This window comes from Anopheles bellator, chromosome X (genome assembly GCF_943735745.2).
Source record: "Anopheles bellator chromosome X, idAnoBellAS_SP24_06.2, whole genome shotgun sequence".
In the NCBI taxonomy this organism is placed as follows: domain Eukaryota; kingdom Metazoa; phylum Arthropoda; class Insecta; order Diptera; family Culicidae; genus Anopheles; species Anopheles bellator.
Genome location: NC_071287.1, coordinates 12,102,576 through 12,124,238, shown reverse-complemented (window position 1 = coordinate 12,124,238; position 21,663 = coordinate 12,102,576). Strand labels below are relative to the sequence as shown.

The following is a 21,663-nucleotide window of genomic DNA, read 5'->3' as shown; positions in this document are numbered from 1 at the left end:
ATTATAGTGCGCGTTCCCGTGCGTCTCGTTCCCGTACACCTCGTTCCCGTACACCTCGTTCCCGGACACCTCGTTCCCGTACACCACGTTCCCGTACACCTCGTTCCCGTACGCCACAAGGCGCCGCTACGTTGTTAGCAACCGTGGTGGTTCAGGTGCTGGGCCCCGACGGAGGGTGGCATCGGTTGCGATGCATACTTGACTCGGGCAGCCAAATTGATGCCATTACGATCAAGGCGGCAAGACGGCTGCGAATGCAGCTTGACGTGTCCAAGCTGAAGTTGGACGGAGTTTCTGGGCCACTTATGGTCACGCGTGAATGCGTTACCACCATAAGAAGCTTCAGCGGAAGTCACTGGTACCCGGTGAAATTCTACGTGATCCCGGACCTGCCCGACCTTCCTCACCAGACGATCGTCTTGAGCGATACTGACGTCCCGGCAGGGTTATCGTACGCTGACGATAACTTTAACGTTGCCGGCCCAATTGACGCAATATTGGGAGCCGGGGTATACTTTGCCGCGCTTACACCCGGTTTAAGACGAAACCATCAAGGACTCACAATCCAGAACTCTGTGTTCGGGTGGCTCGTGGGTGGTATAGTCCAAGAGGATGTGGCCGATGACGTGAGGTCACATCAATGCGGGGTGGCCACAGCGGAAGAAGACCCCAGGACGAGCATCGAGAGGTTCTGGCAGGTGGAGGACGCGTCCCTGCCTCAAGCCGCGATTTCAATGAAAATCTCCTCACCGGACCTCGAGGCCTTCTTTAAGGAAACCACGTCGTTGGCACCGGACGGCCGATACGTCGTCCGAATTCCCTTACGGGGGGAGCTGAAGCAGCTTGGCGACTCCTACCAACACGGAGTTAAGCGCTTGCTAGCTCTAGAGCGCAAGCTAGAGCGCCGCGCTCAGACGTATGACGACTACCGGGCGTTCATGCGCGAATACGTGGACCTCGGGCACATGACGCCGGTCGAATCGGACGGCGCCGGACGGGTAATCTACGTGATACCCCACTCATGCGTCATCAAGCCTGAGTCGTCGAGCACAAAGCTACGTGTAGTGTTCGACGCCAGCGCAAAGTCATCTACGGGGGTGTCGCTCAACGATCTGCAGGTCGTTGGACCAGTCTTGCAGCCGGATCTGCTGCGCATCTGGCTCGACTTTCGAGTACAAACGGTGGTGGCAACGGCCGACATCGCAAAGATGTATCGCCAGGTGTGGGTGTCGGATGAGGACACCTGGATGCAGTGCATCCTGTGGCGCGAACGCAAAGACGACCCCATCCAGACGTACCGACTGCGTACAGTAACGTACGGCGAGGCCGCTTCCTCATACTTAGCTTGCAGAGCGCTGCTAGAGGCCGGACATGAGGCGCGTGCTGGAAACCCGCAAGTCGCTGACGCAATCCAGCGAGGGTTCTACGTGGATAACCTGTCGCTGGGCGCCTCCACACCCGACGAGCTACGTGCCCTGTACTCGGGAGTGGAGCAGGCGCTACTTCGCCGCGGCATGCCGCTGCGGAAGTGGGCGTCCAACGATCCTGAGATACTGCGTCACGTACCGCAGGAGCATCGGGAGGCTCCTGTCAAGATCGGCGACCGCGAGGCTGTGCGCATGCTCGGACTGTCGTGGTGCCCAACTGATGACACGTTTCAGTTGGTCATACACGAGGACGTTATTCAGTTAGCGGAGCAATTGACGAAGCGCGGCCTCATCGCCAAGATCTGCAAGCTGTACGATCCGGTCGGGATCCTGCAGCCGGTGATCATCACTGCGAAAGTGATGATGCAAGATCTCTGGCGAGAAGATCTGGCATGGGACGACTACGTGTCACCCGCAACGGTCCAAGAGTGGAACAAGTTCACGTCGCAACTTCCACTCTTGAGACAGCTACATATCCCACGGATGGCATCGCCCAGCGGACCGACGACGCTGCGTATCGACGGCTTCTGCGATGCATACGTAAAGGCCTACGGCTGCATGGTCTACGTGACCTTCGAGGATGACCAGGGCCAACGGAGCACGCGCCTGCTGTGCTCCAAGTCCAGCGTGGCCCCACTTAAGGCAATGACGTTGCCACGACTAGAGCTGCAAGCGGCAGTTTTGCTAGCCGATCTCTACGTGCGAATCAAGGACGTCTTCGGCTCCCGTGTCTACGAAACGTATTGGTGGTCCGATTCACAGGTAGCGCTAACCTGGATACGTTCGGACAATTCTCGGTGGGACGTCTTCGTGGAGAACCGAGTCACCAAAGTCCAGATGGCTACCGTGACCACCGACTGGCGCTACGTGCCCACCAAACTTAACCCGGCCGACATCGTGTCCCGAGGCATCTCGGCACGAAAGTTGATACGGCCAGACGTCATGACGTTTTGGTTGAACGGTCCTTCATTCGTCCAAACGGGATGTCGTGGGATACTTGAGCCGAGCCCATCTGCCGATCCCGCCGTCTTGGAAGCAGTGGCCCCGCAAGCTCCAGTGCTACTGGCCACCGTCGGGCCTGCTTGCGATGACCTGATCTCGCAATACAAGCACCACTGCTCATTACCACAGACACGCCGTCACTTTGCCTGGCTTGGACGCGCAGTCAACAATTTCAAGGCTAGATCGGCCTCGCTACGTGCAAAGAATCCTGGCCTTTCCGCGACATACGGTCCCATGACGCTCGCAGCCCAAGAGGAAGGGCTGCGATACATCTTGCTACGGATGCAGACGACGGTCCATCCGAATGAAGTGCGCGAGATGCAAATGACCGGACACATCACGCCAACGAGTCGCCTCCAGCATCTCAACCCGATCTGCGTAAATGGGTTGATTCACGTGCAAGGGAGGCTGCAGAACGACGAACTTGCTGAGGAGGCGCGACTACCCATCCTCGTCCCGAAGTCCCACCCGTTTTCAAGGGTGATGATCCGGGACATCCACGCGAGGAAACAACAACGCGGGAGTCGCCCTGGTTATAGCGGAATTTAGGACCCGCTATGGTCATCGCGGAGTGGTCATCGCGAGTTGAATGAGTGAGGGTGTGAGCTTGTGCTGGCCGTGGTAAAGCCAGAATTTAGGGTGAAAAGGGCGTATTTGGTGCTAGTGATACCAATACGACCCTGGCTAAGGACCTTCTCGGTCCTTAGCAAGTGTAGTGCGCAGTGAAAAACATTGCTGGTGTTAATTAAATAGCGATTTTAGCCGTGCGCGGTCGGTGCGCCGTTGTGTAAACGCACAACTATAGCACGACTGCCGCGTCGCAGTGCTGACGGTGCTCGCGTGGAGAAATAGTGGTGTGCGTGGACTAGGTGCGCGTGGAGTGAGCTCGGCGCGTGTGGGACACGTATGCCTGTCGGAACTAACCGCTGTGAGTGAGTGATGGAGGGAGAAAGAAAAGAGGCGGCCGTCTTCGCCAGAAGCCGCAAGGTGGCGCGCTCACCACCGCCACCAGGGGGGGCCGGGCCAAGCGCGAAGCAAGGCCCCGAACCCGATCCCGAACTGGGGACGAGCAGTGGGGACACGAACCCACAGGCGGCCGGCGCAAAGCCGTCAACTGCACCGGTTCTCGTGTCGCTAAGCGAGGCTGGCTGCGGGGAGGCAGGGCAAAGCTCGGTGTCGCAGGCTGCGACAGAGAAGCCTTGTCCGATGCCCCGGGGGAAACCCGAGGACCGCGGAGTGCTAGAGGCCCCGAGCTCAAGGGAGGAAGGAGCCACCGCGGCTGAAGGCGATGCGCGGTACATACAAGTGGCTATGCAAACAGCCCAGAAACTGTTCGTCCTTTTAGCGGTAAACAGGTCAGGCGCTAAGGCGCATATTCGGGAGATGGCAGCCCAACTGATTCGGAATATCAGAGCTGCGGAACGGGAGAGGGGATCGCTGGTGGAGGCCCTAGAAAGGGCTAGACGAGGACCAGTGCAGGGAGAGACACAGGGGACTCCATCCAAAGTACAGCAATCCTATGCTGCGGCGCTGAAAAAGCCCCAGCAAACGCCTGTTGGTACTGCCGCTCCAACGGAGAAGAGGCGCAGAAGTACTCCTGGAGAGGTAGATGGTGCCCCAAAAAAACGGGAATGTGTGGATATCGTGGCGCCCACGAAAGACCACAAGAAGGGCGGAGATGACATGATGAAGAAGAAGAAGCAGGAGGATGTGGAAGAGGGGATGAAAGGCGACGAAGACGGCTTTGTCGTCGTCAAGAGGAGCAAGCCGAAGCCCAAAAAGGCAGCGGTCTCGGGAGGGAAGGGGAAGGTGCAGACTCGCCAGGGATGGCAGCACCAGCACAGGGGTGACGCGCTCCTAGTAAAGGCAGCGAGCAGCGAGAATTACGCCCGCATCACCGACACCTTGAAAAAGGATCCCAAGCTCGGAGAATTGGGGAAGGTGGTGAAGGGGATGGGCCACGCGAAGGACGGGAGCCTCCTGATACAACTCAAAGATGGAGGACGAAGCGCGATCCACAAGGAGTTAGTGGAAGAAGTGCTCGGGGACGCAGCCTCGGTAGCGGCACTGACACCAAGGACAACGGTGGAGTGTCGCGGGCTTTACGTGTCCACCACGGAGAGCGACATCACCGCAGAGCTGAAGAAGCAGTTTCAGCTGGTCGAAGAACCAGTGGTAAAACTGCGCCGGTTCCACCATTACAGGGTGTTGGCCGAGATAACTTGGCCGTGCTCGGAAGGCCAAGTTATCTCGGCCAAGTTAAATTGGTGAAGGCCGGAAGAATGAGAGTGGGGTGGAATGACTGCACCCTGCGAAGCGCAGACCAACCCACCCAGTGCTATAAGTGCTGGGAGTTTGGCCATCGTTGGGCTCAGTGCCAGGGTCCGGACCGGTCAGCCTTGTGCAAACGGTGCGGGAAAGAAGGCCATAAAGTCGCAGAGTGCGAGAACAGGCCGAATTGCCTACTCTGCAAAGGGGGCAAAGAAGTGGATCACCACGCGGGAAGCGTACGCTGTGCAGCGCTAAAGAATGCCAAATGTTCAGTGTAGTACAGATAAACCTGAACCACTGCGACATGGCGCAGCAGCTCCTGTTGCAGTCGATGGAGGAGAGGAAGAGAGATGTAGCGTTGGTGGCCGAGCCATATTGCGTGCCTGCCGAGGACGGAAACTGGCTGCGAGACAAGGCGAGCTTGGCAGCGATACTGGTGCGGGGGAATTACCCGATCCAGGAGGTGGTCGACGCGGCACACGATGGCTTCGTCGTGGCGAAAATCGGGGTGGTGTATGTGTGCAGCTGCTACGCCCCACCGAGGTGGTCCCCTGGCCAGTTTGAACGCATGCTGGATGAGATGGTGGACGCATTGGACCGTCGAAGCCCGCTCCTCGTTGCTGGTGATTTTAACGCCTGGTCTGTCACCTGGGGCAGCAGGCTGACAAACTCGCGAGGGATCCGTCTGTTGGAGGCAATCGCTCGGCTGGACCTGGTGCTCGCAAACCAAGGCAGCACCAGGACTTTCAGCAAGAACGGGCGAGAGTCGATCATAGACGTGGCGTTTTGCAGCCCCTCGTTGAGTGATGGAATGGAGTGGCAAGTGAGCGACGACTTCACCTACAGCGACCACTTCGCCCTGCTGTACAGCTTTAGCAGAGAGCGTGCGCACGCAGTCCGGCAAACCGCGCCTCGACGCGGGTGCAGCAGACAGTGGCGGACAGCGTGTTTCAGGGAAGCGCCGTTCAAGGAAGCCCTGACGATGGTTGACCGAGACGAAGCCCTCAGTCCCGACGAGTTAGTGGCAGCAATGGTGAAGGCTTGCGATGCGGCAATGCCAAGGAAAAGGCCCACAGCAGGCAACCGGAGACCAGTGCACTGGTGGACCGAGGAGATAGCAAACCTCCGAAGAAAATGCCTACGCGCCAGGCGGGAATGCCAACGCGCAAGACCTGAGAGCGATCGAGAGGAAAAGCACAACGCCTTTAAAGCTGCTAAAAAGGCGCTGAAGCATAAGATCGCCTCAAGCAAGAAGGAGTGTTACAACCGCCTCCTCAAAGAGGCCGAGTCGAATCCGTGGGGCGGTGCCTATAGGCTTGCGATGGCGAAGCTGCGCGGCCCGAGTGTTCCTCGCGAGAGGTGCCCGGATCGGCTGCGGGTGATCGTGGCCGAGCTGTTCCCGCAACACGAGCGGACGATCTGGCCGGATACGCCATATGGTCCGGCTGGGGATGGGGTGCGAGCGATGGTCACGGACGAAGAGCTGCAATCTGCGGCTCGACGACTGTCCCCAGGCAAAGCCCCGGGACCAGACGGCGTCCCGAACATCGCTTTGAGGGCGGCTCTGCGGTCCTGTCCTGGCATATTCCGGAAAGCACTGCAAAAGTGCATGGATGATTGTGTGTTTCCGGACCAATGGAAGCGACAGAAGCTTGTGCTGCTTCCAAAGCCCGGAAAAAACCCAGGGGACGCTTCGTCCTACAGGCCGATCTGCTTGCTGGACACCATGGGCAAACTCCTGGAAAGGTTGATCCTCAACAGGTTGACTGAGTACGTGGAAGGAGAACATGGCCTCTCCGGTAGGCAGTTCGGCTTTCGGAAGGGGAGGTCCACCGTTGATGCGGTGCGTTTGGTGGTCGATACCGCCAGCATGGCCAAAGGCCAAACAAGCGGGGGCAACCGGCTATGTGCGATTGTCACGATTGATGTGAAGAATGCCTTCAACAGCGCTAGTTGGCTGGCTATTGCACAGTCACTTCACAGTATGAGGGTTCCCGATTACTTGTGTCGTACGAACTACGGGGAACTACTTCGTATACTGGGGAACTACTTCGATGGCCGGGTCTTGCTTTACGACACTGACTCAGGTCCACAGGAAGTGCGGCTCACGGCTGGCGTTCCCCAGGGATCTGTTCTAGGACCCACGCTCTGGAACATGATGTATGATGGGGTTCTGCGGCTGAAGCTGCCAGCCGGGACTTTGGTTGTCGGCTTCGCCGATGATATCGTCCTAACGGTCTGTGGCCCGAGCCTGACAGAGGTTGAAATGAATGCGGAGCGGTCAATTGAAGTGGTGGAAGCGTGGATGAATGGACTAAGCCTGTCTGTCGCTCGACACAAGACCGAGGTGGTAGTGGTCAGCAATCTTAGGGCCGTCCAAGAGGCGTCGATCACGATCGATGACCTCGTGGTTCGTTCCCGGAGAGCGATACGATACCTCGGTGTGATGATCGATGACAGGCTTAACTTCAAGACCCACGATGAGCAGGCCTCCAGCAAGGCATTGAGGGCGCTCGACGCCCTTTCTGGCATGATGCGCAGAACTGGGGGCCTCAGCAGCACCAAAAAACGGTTGCTTGCGAGTGTCGTCACCTCGGTACTGCGTTACGCGGGTCCTGCCTGGAAGGAAGCCCTGTCGTCGAAGCGGAATCTGGTGACTCTCAATCGAGTCCACCGGTTGGCTGCGATACGGGTCTCAGGCGGCTTCCGCACTGTATCCCTAGCGGCCGTAAGCGTGGTTGCTGGAATGATCCCCGTGGGGATCCTTATCGAGGAAGACAGCGAGTGCTACGAGAGCCGAGCCCCGGGCATACGCGCCGAGGCAAGACGACGGTCGATAGAGCGCTGGCAACGGGAATGGGAGAACGACGTGCACGGACGATGGACGTACCGCCTAATCCCGGACCTCAAATGCTGGCTGCACCGGAAGCATGGTGCAACCAACCCCTCCCTAACCCAGTTCCTGACTGGGCACGGGTACTTCTTGGAGTATCTCCATCGGATAGGGAGAGCTCGGTCGCCGCAATGCCCGAGATGTGAGGGCGTGCTGGAGTCGCCGGAGCATGTCCTGTTCGAGTGCCCCCGGTTCGATGACGCCCGGGAGCAAATGCAGCATAGGGTCGGAGATGGACTGACTGTGGAGTCCATCGTCCAACGCATGTGTGGGAACGAGAAAGCGTTCGAGGGAGTGAGCGCGTGTGTTGCAGCCATCACAGCAAAACTGCTCGGTGAATGGCGACGAGAGCAACAGCAGCCGGTGGCGCAGACGTTGGCGGCGCAGACGTTGGCGGCGCCCACCGCACCTGCCGACCGGGAGTGAGGGCAAACAGCACAGGAGTGCTACTTTTGTTAAGTCACACATGAGGACAAGCCCTAGTCCCCCCCTTTCGAAGTATAACTGGTAACGGTAGTCCCGGAAGGGGTAGGATGGAGAACCAAGGAGGGGTCTTAGTGGGTAGGACCTCGGCAGCGAGGGTGAGTCCCACACGGCGTGCGTAAATGCATTCCCCTACTTGTAAAATAATAATAAAAAAAAAAAAGGACCCGCTATTGGATGCGCGACCTACGACGAACAGTGGCTGGGGAGCTCTCGAGATGCGTCACGTATGTCAAGGCTCGCCCCCGCCAATTCACGCAGCAGATGGGCTCTCTGCCGGTACATCGGGTGAACTCGTCGCCTCCGTTCACGCACACCGGCATCGACTTGTGCGGGCACTTCGTCGTGGCCTCTGGACTGAAGGGCAACCGCAACATGGATGTCTACGTGTGCATCTTTGTGTGCTTTGCTACCAAGGCGGTGCACCTTGAGGTGGTGGAGGACCAATCCACGCAAGCCTTCATCTCCGGCCTCATGCGCTTCGTGTCACTGCGCGGTAGGCCAAATGTTATTTACTGCGACAACGGTCGTAACTTCGTGGGTGCTGCTCGGGAACTGCACCGGCTCCGTGACGTTTTCAACGATGCCCAGTTCCAGCACCACGTCGTCGAGCTGGCCGCCGATGAGGGAATCTGTTTCTCCTTCATCCCTCCTCGCAGCCCCAATTTCGGTGGGTTGTGGGAGGCAAACATCAATGTGGCCAAGCGACTGCTGAAGGCGGCTTCCCGTGGCGCGCGGTTGAGACTGATCGAGATGCAGACGTTCATGCACCAGATCTCAGCGATCCTCAATTCGCGGCCGCTTACAGCAACACGTACATCGCCCGAGGACGTCGAGGCCCTCACTTTCTTATCGGGCGCTCCTCCTTTAACACTCCGGCAACGTTGAGGGACGACGAGAAGGAACCCCTCAACACACGATGGAAGCGGGTTCAAAGGATGTCCCAGCACTTCTGGACACGTTGGCGGTCAGAGTACCTGGCGCAACTGCGATGCGCAGCCAAGTGGACGCGGAAGATGCCCAACGCCGAGAAAGGACAGGTTGTACTCATCGGCGACGACAACCTTCCAGTGTCTCGGTGGCCGTCATCACTCGCGTTTACCCCGGCCCGGACGGGGCCATTCGGGTGGCTGACGTGAAGACCGGCAGCAGAGTGTACCGGCGGAACGTTCGCTTGCTCGCCCCCCTGCCTGTAGCTGCCACCCTCAGCCTTCCTGACGACGCCACTGCGTGCGACCAAGTGGCTGACGAACCATCAAAGACGGATGCCAACGCTACGTGCAATGGGGTGGCGGACGAGCCACCCCACCCGGGGAATGCTGCTTCGTGTGGCGCTGCCTTGGGGGAACCGCTTGCTATCGAGACGGCGGCTCCTGACGACGACCCTCCACCAACGGGAATTTGGGACGGACGCCTCCGTCCCAAAGGAGGGAGGATGGTTTAGCACAAGCGTGTGCTAAATCTGCTGTAGGGGCCCACCGCGACTGACGTGACGTGTCAGGCGCGGTGGTAACGGTCAGCCGCCAGACCAAATGTCATATCGGACACGCGGTGACCGGATATCGCCGGCTCCGAGGCCCGAGTGAGCGCCGAGCACCCTGCGTGGGTGACTCGGGCTCACCTTGGGTCACGAGCGATGGGGATCGTGCGATCGGAACCGGGACCCATTGCTCTCTTTCTTCGTGGAACGCCCGACGCAACACACGTAAGTAGCCTTCAAACAAGATAAATTCGTGAAGTACTTTTCTCCCGTGATCTTCGTGCTCCGTGCACGAACACAATAGATGTTCTAAGCAGTGGATGAGTTTGTGGATGAGCTGTGGAATTTGAAGTGAGAAGAGCAAAATTGTTCACTGGGTTGTTCGGGTGGTGTTCGATCTCAGCCGTTTCAGCCTTCCTCCGCCACGCCGCAGGCAGAGGGGTAGCTCGGGCGTTCAAGATTTTTCACTGGGTATCGCGGCACTGGATCGAGTTTCCGTAACGGGAGCTCTCAACTGCCCAGTGAACAATTTCGCTCTTCTCACTTCAAATTCCGCAACTCATCCACAGCTCATTATCTTCTCATCGGCTACTTCGAAGACTTTTTGCAATATAGCTTTATATGGGGGAATCAGTGTGAGCAGTCGATAGGTCCAAGGAGTGAGCAGTCGATTGAATTTTCTCACCAAACGGCCCCCTGTCTCTCACCTGTGTGTTCTCTCGCTTTTTTCGTTTTCTTTCTCCCATATTCCCCCTTACCAGTAAACAAAATAAAGTAAAATAAAACAGTTCGTATTTGGTCGGTACATTTCGGTATATTTTCTCCCTCTTTTTTCGGTTCGCATACACTCCACTAGCGGTTCGTTCACAATTTAGTGCGTAGCTGCCTTCGACGCCTTAGACGCGTTGTAAAATAACACATCGCTCAATAAGTTCGCAGGATGACATATAGATGGCGAAACAAATACAGAATCCTTATGATTTTTAGACAGTACCAACCTTCAAACGATATCTGTCAAAGTTTCATGATTCGGACTATTATTTACCAAGTTACAGTGTGAACAATTCAATCAACTTTTGTAAATTGAAAAAAATGGAAAAATCAGAATTTCGTGTGCTCATTAAGCATTGCTTTGTGATGGGAAAAAATACCATGCAAACTAAACAGTGGCTTGACAAATGTTATTCGGACTCTGCTCCATCGAGGCAAATGGTTGAGAAGTGGTTTGGTGACTTTAAACGTGGTCGTACGAACACCGATGATGCTGAACGTTCCGGTCGCCCAAATTCGGCAGTTACTGAAGAAAACATACAAAAAGTCCACAAAATCGTCTTATCCGACCGCAAATTGAAATTGAAGGAGATTGCTGAGGCCGTAAAGATATCAGAAGGCAGTGTGTTTACCATTTGGGATGAACATTTGGGTATGCGGAAGCTTTGTTCGAAATGGGTGCCGCGTTTGCTAACACCGGACCAAAAACAACAACGAATCGATGATTCTGAGGCATGTTTGGCCCTATTTAACCGTGATAAAAATGATTTCTTTCGTCGCTACGTCACAATGGATGAAACATGGATCTACCACTTCACTCCTGGGTCAAATCGGCAGTTGGCTGAGTGGACACCAGCCGATGAAAGCCGCCCAAAGCGCCCAAAGACTCAAACTTCTGCTGGCAAGGTTATGGCCTCCGTATTCTGGGATAGTCATGGTATATTGTTCATAGACTATCTTGAGAAAGGTAAAACAATCAACAGCGAATATTACATGGCATTGTTGGAACGATTGGAGGCTGAAATCGACGCAAAACGACCGCACATGAAGAAGAAAAAAATTCTCTTTCATCAAGACAATGCACCGTGTCACAAGTCAATGAAAACGATGGTGAAAATGAATGAATTGCACTTCGAATTGTTACCCCATCCACCATACTGGCCAGATTTGGCCCCCAGCGATTATTGGCTGTTCTCGGATCTCAAAAGGATGCTCCAGGGAAAGAGATTTGGATCGAATGAGGAGCTCATCGCCGAAACTGAGGCATATTTTGAAGGGAAAGATAAATCGTTCTACAAACATGGTATCGAAAAGTTAGAGAAGCGTTGGACTGACTGTATCGCCTTAAAAGGAGACTATGTTGATGAATAAATACAAATTATATCAAAATATTGTTGTTTTATAAGCTATCCTACGGACTTATTGAGCGATGTGTTACATTGCATTGCATTTGCATTCGAATCCTTTGCATCCCAGTTTAGTTGGACATCTGAAACGAGCAAAGCGAAAACATTTCAACATTATTTGGTTGTCACTGAATACTGTCCAATAAACTTACCTGGATTATTTCTATCAGGATCACCCGTGATCGACAAAGAAGCACAAGCACTTGGTACTTTACACTTGGCACTTAGAAAAAACAGAGGCAAAAGTTTCGTCCCGATTCGCCTAAGTCCACAACAAAAGTTAAAGACAGACTGTCGGACCCTCGGAACTTCGGGACTTTGCCCCGATCTCGCTATCTCTGTTATTTCGATTCCTTTTTCTTTCTCTCCAACGTTCGTCTTCCACCTGCAAACTCACGGCGATTTCAAAACTCACGGGGATGTTCATTCTCATGCTCATTTCGTGCGCTGCGAGATCGCCCTCCCCCGGCCTCGTCGCAGGCAGAGGGGCGTTCGATCTCACTCGTCTCAGCCTTCCTCCACCGCGTCGCAGGCAGAGGGGCAGCCTCGGGCTCTCAAAATTGTTGACTGGGTGGATGAACTTTTTCTCCCGATCAATCGAGTTCTCAAAGCATCAAATGGGTAGTCGAATTTGAAAAACCGGCTTCCGTCAACTTTTCGCTACGGTACGAGCCGTTCTTTTAGGATATTTTGGATTTGATCAATTAGTTTTATTGTTTATGCTACGCCGAACAAAGATAATGAAAATTTCAAAGATAGTTTATATTTCGGTGATAAAAAATTCAATTTGTAAAATTTACGTAGCAATATTTTGCGATGAATTTTTGTATTTTCAGTTCCTTCACTGTTACTATCGCTATCGGAAACGCAGAAATCATCAGAAACGCGGAAATCGTCTTAAAATTTTAGAAATATAATAGCAAGAATCGTACGCACATCTGAATTGCTATGTGTGTATGTGTATCTGTGTGTGCAATGTTTACAAAAATGCACCAGAATGGCAGTTCGTGCTCAAAGAGCTTGACAAGCTTTCAGATTTAAACTTTTTAGCACATTTTTGCACATTAAGCGCTAGGAGGTTCTCTAATTTGAAACCGTGATCCCGGCAAACGAGTTCGACAATCGAGTTCGAGAGATTCACTCGATTTGGCTGTACGAGTTTGGTAATAGGAAGAAATAACTGCTTTAGTAATTGATGTAAGGAAGTTCCATAAATCCTTTGATCGAAGTTTGCTTACCTACTGGACTTTCTTCATTCCAAAACGAATCATCTAGTGTGTAATCAGCTTCTGCAAAAGAGGGAACAATTGAGAAATATGAACAAGTAATGCAATGTAATGTCTAACAATGCAATATAGTGTATAATGTTAACTATAACGGTATTAAACTGTAATAAAGTTTACGCATTTTTTATGTACACTATGCTATAGTACAATCTATCTACATGGACTGTCGCAAAGTTCACAGGACTTTTTCAATAGGAACATTTCTGGTGGCATCACCTTGATTTGGGTATATTTGTTTGAAAGGTACATCCTTTCCAGACTTCCGTTTAAAATTTCATCACATTCGGTGCACTGGAAGGAAAGTTATTGCGCCTAAAGTGAGAGAAAGTTTGTGGTGTCGATACGAGCATAAACAAAGAGCTAATATAAAGTTTTGTTTTAATCTCGGTAAAACGTTCACCGAAACGTTTAAATTGATGAAACAAGTTTATGATGATGATTGTCTATCCCGTGGCAGAATTTATGAGTGAAGACATCAACGTGAAGAACGATCAACGATCGTGAAGACATCAACAATGACGGCCAACCCAAGTTCGTGATTACGCCAGCAAGCATTTAAAAAAGCGTGATTTTCTCAAAATTGAGCCGAAATAGTCGTTGCGTTTTATGGAAATGGAATTGAGAATTTCTAGAGATTCGATTCATCGCATTTTGACCAAACTATTGAATTATCGTAACCCAGTGAACAATTGTGAGAGCCCGAGCCCCCAAAGAACAACCCGAACAACCCAGTGAACAATTTTCGATTTCTCAGTATGGAGGCTTCCACTACTCATCCACTACTCATCCACTACTGGACGGCTGCCTCATATATTTTGTCCCGAAGAGCTTCCATAGTGAAATCGCAGTGATCCGTGGATTGATCTATGAAGTGGGCAGTGGATTAAATTCTCTCACCGAGCGGCCCCCTGTCTCTCACCTGTGTGTTCTCTCGCTTTTTTCGTTTTCTTTCTCCCATATTCCCCCTAACCAAAATGAAACAGTTCGTATTTGGGCGGTACATTTCGGTATATTTTCGCTCTCTTTTTTTGATTCGCCTTTTCACTCTTCCCTACCTATTCGTGCATTCGTGCGGCGATGAGTTTTCGAGGTGGCGTCGCCAAAAAATATGTTTTGTTTCGGTCGCGTACATGGGCTCGAGCCGGGTTTATTTTCCATGCGTCATTTGGTCCGTAATCTTCAATGAAATAAAGGAAAGGAACAATGTTAGTGTTACATTTGTAGCATTGCAATCCTGTCACTTTAACTTACCTTTTCCACAAATGTGACGAGTCGTCTGAAACGAGCAAAGCGAAAAATTATGTGGTTGTCACTGAATACTGTCCAATAAACTTACCTGGACAGACTTTACACTTGGCACTTGATACCTTACACTTGGCACTTAGAAAAACAGAGGCACAGGTTTCGTCCCGATTCGCTCAAGTCCACAACAAAGACAAGACTGTCGGACCCTCGGAACTTCGGGACTTTGCCACGATCTCGCTGTCTCTGTTATTTCTATTCCTTTTTCTTTCTCTCCAACGTTCGTCTTCCACCAGCAAACTCACGGCGATTTCAAAACTCACGGGGATTCCTTCCGTTCTTTCCCCGGCAACCAACGAACGCGTCTCATTCTCACTTCGTGCGCTGCGAGATCGCCCTTCCTCGGCCTCGTCGCAGGCAGAGGGCCCGAACAAAAAAGTCACTCATATTCTCCATAGTGAGACGAAATATCTGAGCGCCGATTCGTTTCTCACCAAAGGCCAGAAAGAAAGCGCAACACCGAACAACTTTTTTGTCTCTGTCACGCTCATGTAGCATCCAGTCCGGCACTCCAACGCCAAACTGTTAGAAACTTAGTTTCATACAAAACGTACGACGCACGACGCAAGCAATTCGAAGAGGTTCAAATATTGGTGTAAAAATAATGTTTAATAGTGAATTCTAAGCTGTTGCTTATTTCGGTAAGTAAATTTAAGCATCGGGAAGCATTTCTCGATAAGTATTTACTTCTAAATAGTGAAAGTGCACCGCGTCTGTTTCCATTTTCAGCTGACCATTAGAAGCGTACGGGACAATGTCGATAGGGCGGATGGTACAGGATATATGGAATACATGATTCAGGGATGAATACACTCTACGTACACGCAGAGAAAAGTGAAAAGTGCATGTACATGGTGGAATAGTGAAACAATTGTGAAAATATTGTAATTGGTGGTTATGAATAAATGCAACACTTTGTTTACAACATCAGAACGGTTTGACAATTCATTGAGAGTATGGCGGTGAGAGGTGTTTGGAATGAGGGGAAGAGAGAATAAAAATGTAGGGGAAAACGCTCACGGCGCCCATACGATTTTTTCCGGTACAAGCTTCAGGATTCCGGTATAACGACGCCCACTCCATACATTTCACCGTTACAATTTTCACAGAACTCAGTTATTCCGGTAAAACCGCCATACTGAGAGGGGGCATCTCACGAGTCGAAATCCGCGGCTAGAAAAATAAAAAATTGAGCGATTTTTTGTTCGGGGGGCGTTCGATCTCACTCGTCTCAGCCTTCCTCCGCCGCGTCGCAGGCAGAGGGGCAGCTTCGGGCTCTCAAAATTGTTCACTGGGAAAAAAATCACTCAATTTTTCATTTTTCTAGCCGCGGATTTCGACTCGTGAGATGCCCCCTCTCAGTATGGCCCGGATTGCGATACAGTGGAACCAATCGGATTTTTATATCGCAATCCCTCTTGTTATATCGCAATCCGGCTGATGACGTCACGACGTCGGCGCTCCGTGGGTGGCTCGTATTTCTGTCTCTTTTTTCTTTCTTTCTCCCTATACCCTCAGTTAAGCACTCTATCGATCAGTCAGCAAATCCACGCTAACATTGCAAGCGGCTATCCAACCGGACTGTACCGGGATCATGTTGCACCCTGGACACGCGCAGCCCGGCGAACACCAAGCGACCTCATCGGGCGACCACGAGCAGTCGTTCAATCGGACTGGACCAGACGGGAGTCACGTTACATCCTGGACACGCGCATCCGCCGGCGCGAGCAGCCACGATCACCCGATTGCAGAAACAGCGGTGTCATCAGAACTTCGCGCCAGGAATCGATACAAGCGGTCCGACACCCAACATCAAGCAGTCTTGTTTAAGCGTGTCGACGAGTGACAGCGAATTCAAACTCCGCGGTAGCAATTGTATTTTTTTAAAAGAAAAATAAAGTTACCATGAACGTTAACTCCTCTCCCTCAGATTGAACTGTCAGTTGGATGTAAACAAAGTGTTGCATTTATTCAGTTTCATGTTTTTTACAATTACAATATTTCCACAATTGTTTCACTATTCCACCATACACATGCACTTTTCACTAATCTCTGCGTGTACGTAGAGTGTATCCATCCATGTATCCTGTACCATACGCTTTATCGTCATTGCATAGTACGCTGCTAATGGTCAGCTGAAAATGTAAACAGACGCGGTGCACTTTCACGATTTAGAAGTAAATACCTCTCGAGAAATGCTTCCCGATGCTTAAATTTACTTACCGAAATAAGCAACAGCTTAGAATTCACTGTTAAACACTCTTTTTACACCGATAATGCGTAGTCGATTTGCTTGCGTCGTTCGTTCTGTGTTCCTGTATGAAACTAAAAGTTTCTAACAGTTTGACGTTGGACTGGATGCTACATTAGCGTGACAGAGACAAAAAAGTTGTTCGGTGTTGCGCTTTCTTTCTGGCCTTTGGTGAGAAACGAATCGGCGCTCAGATATTTCGTCTCAGTATGGAGAATATGAGTGACTTTTTTGTTCGGGAATTCTAAAAGCCAGAGCTCCCAGTGAACAAAATTGACTTCCTTTATCGAAATTTCACGTTCCATTTCACGCACCATTCGCGGTCTCATACAATTTTTGTATGGGCCAGTTGCTCTGGTTCGCGAATGGTTCGTGGAACGGCGCAAGAAACGGACCGCGAAAAATAAACTCTCTAGCGTGACCCCCTTGTCTCCCTCTCTCCAGTGTGTCCCCTCTCTTTCTTCATATCGCATTCTTCCTCTCCCATTTTCTTTCTCCCTAGCCACAATAACACAGTTGGTTCGCTTTCGAAGCGTATATTTTATCTCTCTTTATTGTTCTCCCAGTGGACAAAATTAAGTGCCCGAGCTACCCCTCTGCCTGCGACGCGACGGAGGAAGGCTGAGACGAGTGAACTCGAACGCTCCTCTGCCTGCGACGAGGACGAGAAAGGGCGAGAGCGACGCGAGCGGGTCGGTTCATGAGGGTCCGCTCGTGGGTAGAGGGGTAACGAGCGAAAGAAAGAGGAATACAAAAAAGAGATAGCGAAATTGAGTAAAACTTCTAAATCCGAGAGAGAACGGGCAGTCGAATTATGTGCCCCGGGTGAAGTGCAAGAGCGTGTTTTTCGTTCCGTCGTGTGTGATCCTGATAGAAATAATCCAGGTAAGTTTATTCGACAGTATTCAGTCGCAATCAAATAATGCTGAAAACTTTTCACTTCGTTCGTTTCAGATGTCCAATTAAACTAGGATGCATAGGATTCCAAAACAACACTTGCAACATGTCTTCGGCGTCACCAGCAGCTACCGCTTTAGTGAAGAGAGAAGAGTGAATAATCGAACAAAATAAAAGAGAGAAACAATATACGCTTTGAAACCGAACCAGCTGTTTTAATTTCGCTTGGGAGAATGTAGGAGAGGAAGAATGGGATACGAAGAAAGAGAGGGGACACACAAGAGAGAGGAAGAAAAGGGGGTCAGGCTAAAGAGTTCATTTTTCGTGGTCCGTTCTTTGCTCCCTTTCACGAACGATTCGCGAACCAGAGCAGCTGGCCCATACAAAATTTGTATGACACCGCGACTCGTTCGTCAAAGTCTGCGAAAACTGAACGTGAAATTGCGGTACAGGCACTCAATTTTGTCCACTGGGTATCAAACATATCTCGAACAAAATAGGCACTTTTTTCTCCACAGTGAGGTGAAATTTTCACCCAGTGAACAATTTTGAGAGCCCGAGGCTGCCTCTCTGCCTGCAACGCGGCGGAGGAAGGCTGAGACCAGTGAGATGGAACGCCCCTCTGCCTGCGACGAGGCCGGGGGAGGGCGATCTGGCAGCGCACGAAGGGAGCATAAGCCGCGTTCGGTGGTTGCCGGGGAAAAAGCGGAAGAAATTCTTGTGAGAATGGCTTTCACGCGTCAGCTTGTGGGTTTGAATTACCCGGAGAGGAAAGGCGCTATGGGCGAGAGGCGATGCGTACGCGGTGCAGGTGGACGGTAGAGAGAAAGAAAAAGGAATAGAAATAACAGAGATAGTGAGATCGGGGCAAAGTCCCGAAGTTCCGAGGGTCCGACAGTCTGTCTTTAACTTCTGTTTTGGACTTAGGCGAATCGGGACGAAACCTCTGCCTCTGTTTTTTCTAAGTGCCAAGTGTAAAGTACCAAGTACTTGTGCTTCTCTTTCGATCACGGGTGATCCTGATAGAAATAATCCAGGTAAGTTTATCCAGGACAGTATTCAGTGACAACCAAATAATGTTGAAATGTTTTCGCTTTGCTCGTTTCAGATGTCCAACTAAACTGGGATGCAAAGGATTCGAATGCCAATGCAGTGCAATGCATTTTACAACGCGTCTAAGGCGAGGAAGGCAACTATGCACCAAATTGTGAACGAACCGCTAGTGAAGAGTGAAGAGTGTACGCGAACCGAAAAAAGAGAGAGAAAATATACCGAAATGTACCGACCAAATACGAACTGTTTCTTTTTGGTTAGGGGGAATATGGGAGAAAGAAGACGAAAAGAGCGAGAGAACACACAGGTGAGAGGCAGGGGGCCGTTTGGTGAGAGAATGCAATCGACTGCTCACTCCTTGGACCTAACGACTGCTCATAGCGATTCCCCCATATAAGCTATATGGGAAATAGTCGTCGAAGTAGCGGATGAGAAGCGAATGAGCTGTGGATGAGCTGTGGAATTTGAAGTGAGAAGAGCGAAATTGTTCACTGGGTAACGTGAAACTCATTTCTCATCAATTCCAGAAAGAGCGTGCAACAGCAAGCAACATTTTTGTCTCCTTCCTGCTAATATACCCCCTTATTATGAAACTCGAATCGAGAACTCGAACGGTCATTTGAGTTCATTTTGCTATAGCTTTCTCTTTCTGCCTTCTCGCTTGCTGTATTCTGCTTTCTCTCTTACTATGTTCACTCAATCGTTCGAGTTCTCGATTCGAGTTTCATAATAGGGGGGATAGTGTCCACTTAGTGAACAAAATTGAGAGCACGAGCCACCCCTCTGCCTGCGACGCGGCGAAGAAAGGCTGACACGACTGCACAGTGGCGAATTTGTATGGGAAAGGCGGATATATTTATTTTTAGGTAGAATCTATGGACTTTGTTCAACGTTTTTGTTTTATTTGTATGTGTTTTGATTAAATTCAACTTGCTATGTGCAATATGCGCGCTCAAGTACATTAAATAAGCTCTTTTCGTTATTTTAAGGTTTTTAAACGCCGTAAGTATGCAATCTGCATTACACCAAAAATATTCAAAGCACTATCGCAGAAGCAAATATCGTATTTCTGCTACAAATCGAATGCCTTGTGAGTTTAAAAAAGGATATGAAATGATTAAGGAGCTTTACCCACTCCGTTTTTGGGTTTTTTGAAGCAAGTAGTTATTACCATCCGAAGTATCCAACCCATGAACTATTATTTAAACGTTTGATAGAAAACTTATTAGTCTATGTCTTCATCCAACCATAAATCGATATTATCTACTTCGTTAAATACATGATCAATCGCAATATCGTCATTAATGTGTTCCTCCATTATTAAAAAATCTTTTACTTTATCTGGAAAACTAAGTTTATCGTTTTTTCGCTGCCTATAACCCAATGACATAGAACTAATTTTAGGGTCACTGCTATGTATTGCCCGGATGAACGTGTCTTTTAAACTATTCTCTCGAGAAGATTTTCTTGCGTGGTTTACCCTATCTTGTCAAAAACATTTATGCCGTGCTTCCAAAGCTTCTTCTCCCAAGCAACCTAATGGTACAGGGGTATGTAATATCCCCAGCATGATTCAAAACATGACATGACCGTAACAGGTACGTTCAACCAACTAAAGCACTAAGAGTTTTTTTATATGTATCTCTACAATTTTTGTCTAATGTTGCGGCATTATCTACTTTCTGACAGCTAATGGATATTAAGATATTCCTAAGCCTGTCTATTACGTCTTTAATTAAGAACAGTACTCGCACGCTCAGGATCTGAAAATATTCGACGACAAATCTTATCAGAAGTGCTTTTTTCTGATACCTGCGCGAGGTTGTTGAAGATTATTTTATATGAAATGCTTAACAAACACTGCACGAACCTCAACTAACAGTGAAGAGGTGAAACAACGTACAACAATGCAGAAGGATGCAGGCTAAAACCCATTTTAAAGATTATTAGAAACACCCATCTGGTTAGGCGTTGCACTGCAATTAGGGCAACGCATACTTGATTGATCCGAGATCACTGATAACACTTAGTTTACCTAAATAATAGAAAAGGCATAAGGCCAATATGTTTTGTATGGCCATTTCATATACTACAAAAGACCAGGCGCCTCCTCATGCGTCAGGATTTATTTTCTTAAAATAGAAATTTGCAAACTTTGTGGCAGGAAGATGCAAATAAAACTTACCGGAAACGTTTAAAATTGTCTAAACTTTAATTGCAATGTCTCGTTTGGGCAGAACACCGCGAAACATTTTTTTGCTGCATTACCAAAGTTGAAAAACTGTATTTTTTCTTAGTTTTCTATACTAATTCCCGATGAAAATGTACTAGCAATACCCGAAATAAATATTTGATTATTTCATATGAAAGAATTCATTACCTTTCGAATGATGTATAATATAGGTACATTACTGTTGCAGAACTGTGCTAACGATCGCGTTGAAGTAGCTGATGAAAGTTGGTTTTAAAGAGCCATTTTTATCACTCTTTCGACTTCGAGAGATGAATTCTCGGAATCTACACAACATGGAAGGCTAAAAATTCGGATTTGCCATAGATAACTTATCTATTTTAGGCTAATATGACTGAAACCTCATTTTTCGAAATTGATTTATGACCGCCTTTTTCCCATAGTGGGCTGAGTTCAAGCCCCCTGTTGTTTGTAAATAGAGGTACCCCTTCACCGGTGCCAGAAAAACGATCAGAATGATAAGAGTAGATGATAAGCGCTCTCACCGGTAGAGGGCGCTAGAGACAAGAGTTAGGATCATTGACCGATCGGCTCGAGAAAACTAGAGCAGTGCAAAACCAGATTCGGAGGAGAGCGAGTGTTTTTGAACCGTATGGACAAAGTCATTATAAGAGAAGGTGAATAAACGGACCGGGACCAAGAAACAGGATTGGACCGATTACTCGCCCAGTTGATTTTGGAGTTACAAAAAGTCGCTGATCCCGAAGGTCAAGCAATATTCAAATACATTCGGTTTGAGTTTGCAAACAAGTTTGAGTTTCTTGGATAAGAAACATCTCGAGTTCGGTTCGAGATTTGAGTGATATGAGTGATCATCGCGAAATGATGAAGAAAAGTGGGCCACGGAAGACCCGCTCGAGGGCAAGCACGCCCGCAAACCTGGCGGAGCC

General features: G+C 50.0%; 2 protein-coding genes and 1 long non-coding RNA gene across 3 annotated transcripts; 2 read left to right on the top strand and 1 right to left on the bottom strand.

Moving 5' to 3' along the window:
* The first annotated feature begins 254 nt into the window (after positions 1-254).
* LOC131213751 (uncharacterized) lies at positions 255-2,978 on the top strand. The gene has a single exon (XM_058207867.1). The coding sequence runs from the start codon at positions 255-257 to the stop codon at positions 2,976-2,978; it is 2,724 nt and encodes a 907-aa protein (XP_058063850.1).
* Positions 2,979-8,340: 5,362 nt separating this feature from the next.
* Positions 8,341-8,964, top strand: LOC131213750 (uncharacterized). The gene has a single exon (XM_058207866.1). It carries the CDS (start codon positions 8,341-8,343, stop codon positions 8,962-8,964), a length of 624 nt encoding a protein of 207 aa, XP_058063849.1.
* Positions 8,965-14,112: 5,148 nt separating this feature from the next.
* LOC131213889 (uncharacterized) lies at positions 14,113-14,442 on the bottom strand. Its single transcript, XR_009156986.1, has 3 exons — positions 14,356-14,442; positions 14,271-14,295; positions 14,113-14,196 (listed from the first exon to the last, which is right to left on the bottom strand). It is a non-coding gene; the product is annotated as an uncharacterized LOC131213889 (long non-coding RNA).
* Positions 14,443-21,663: the final 7,221 nt, after the last annotated feature.

Bases quoted from the DNA above. Each gene is read 5' to 3' on its own strand.
- LOC131213751 (XM_058207867.1), top strand. From the start codon at position 255: ATGCAGCTTGACGTGTCCAAGCTGAAGTTGGACGGAGTTTCTGGGCCA.
- LOC131213750 (XM_058207866.1), top strand. From the start codon at position 8,341: ATGGGCTCTCTGCCGGTACATCGGGTGAACTCGTCGCCTCCGTTCACG.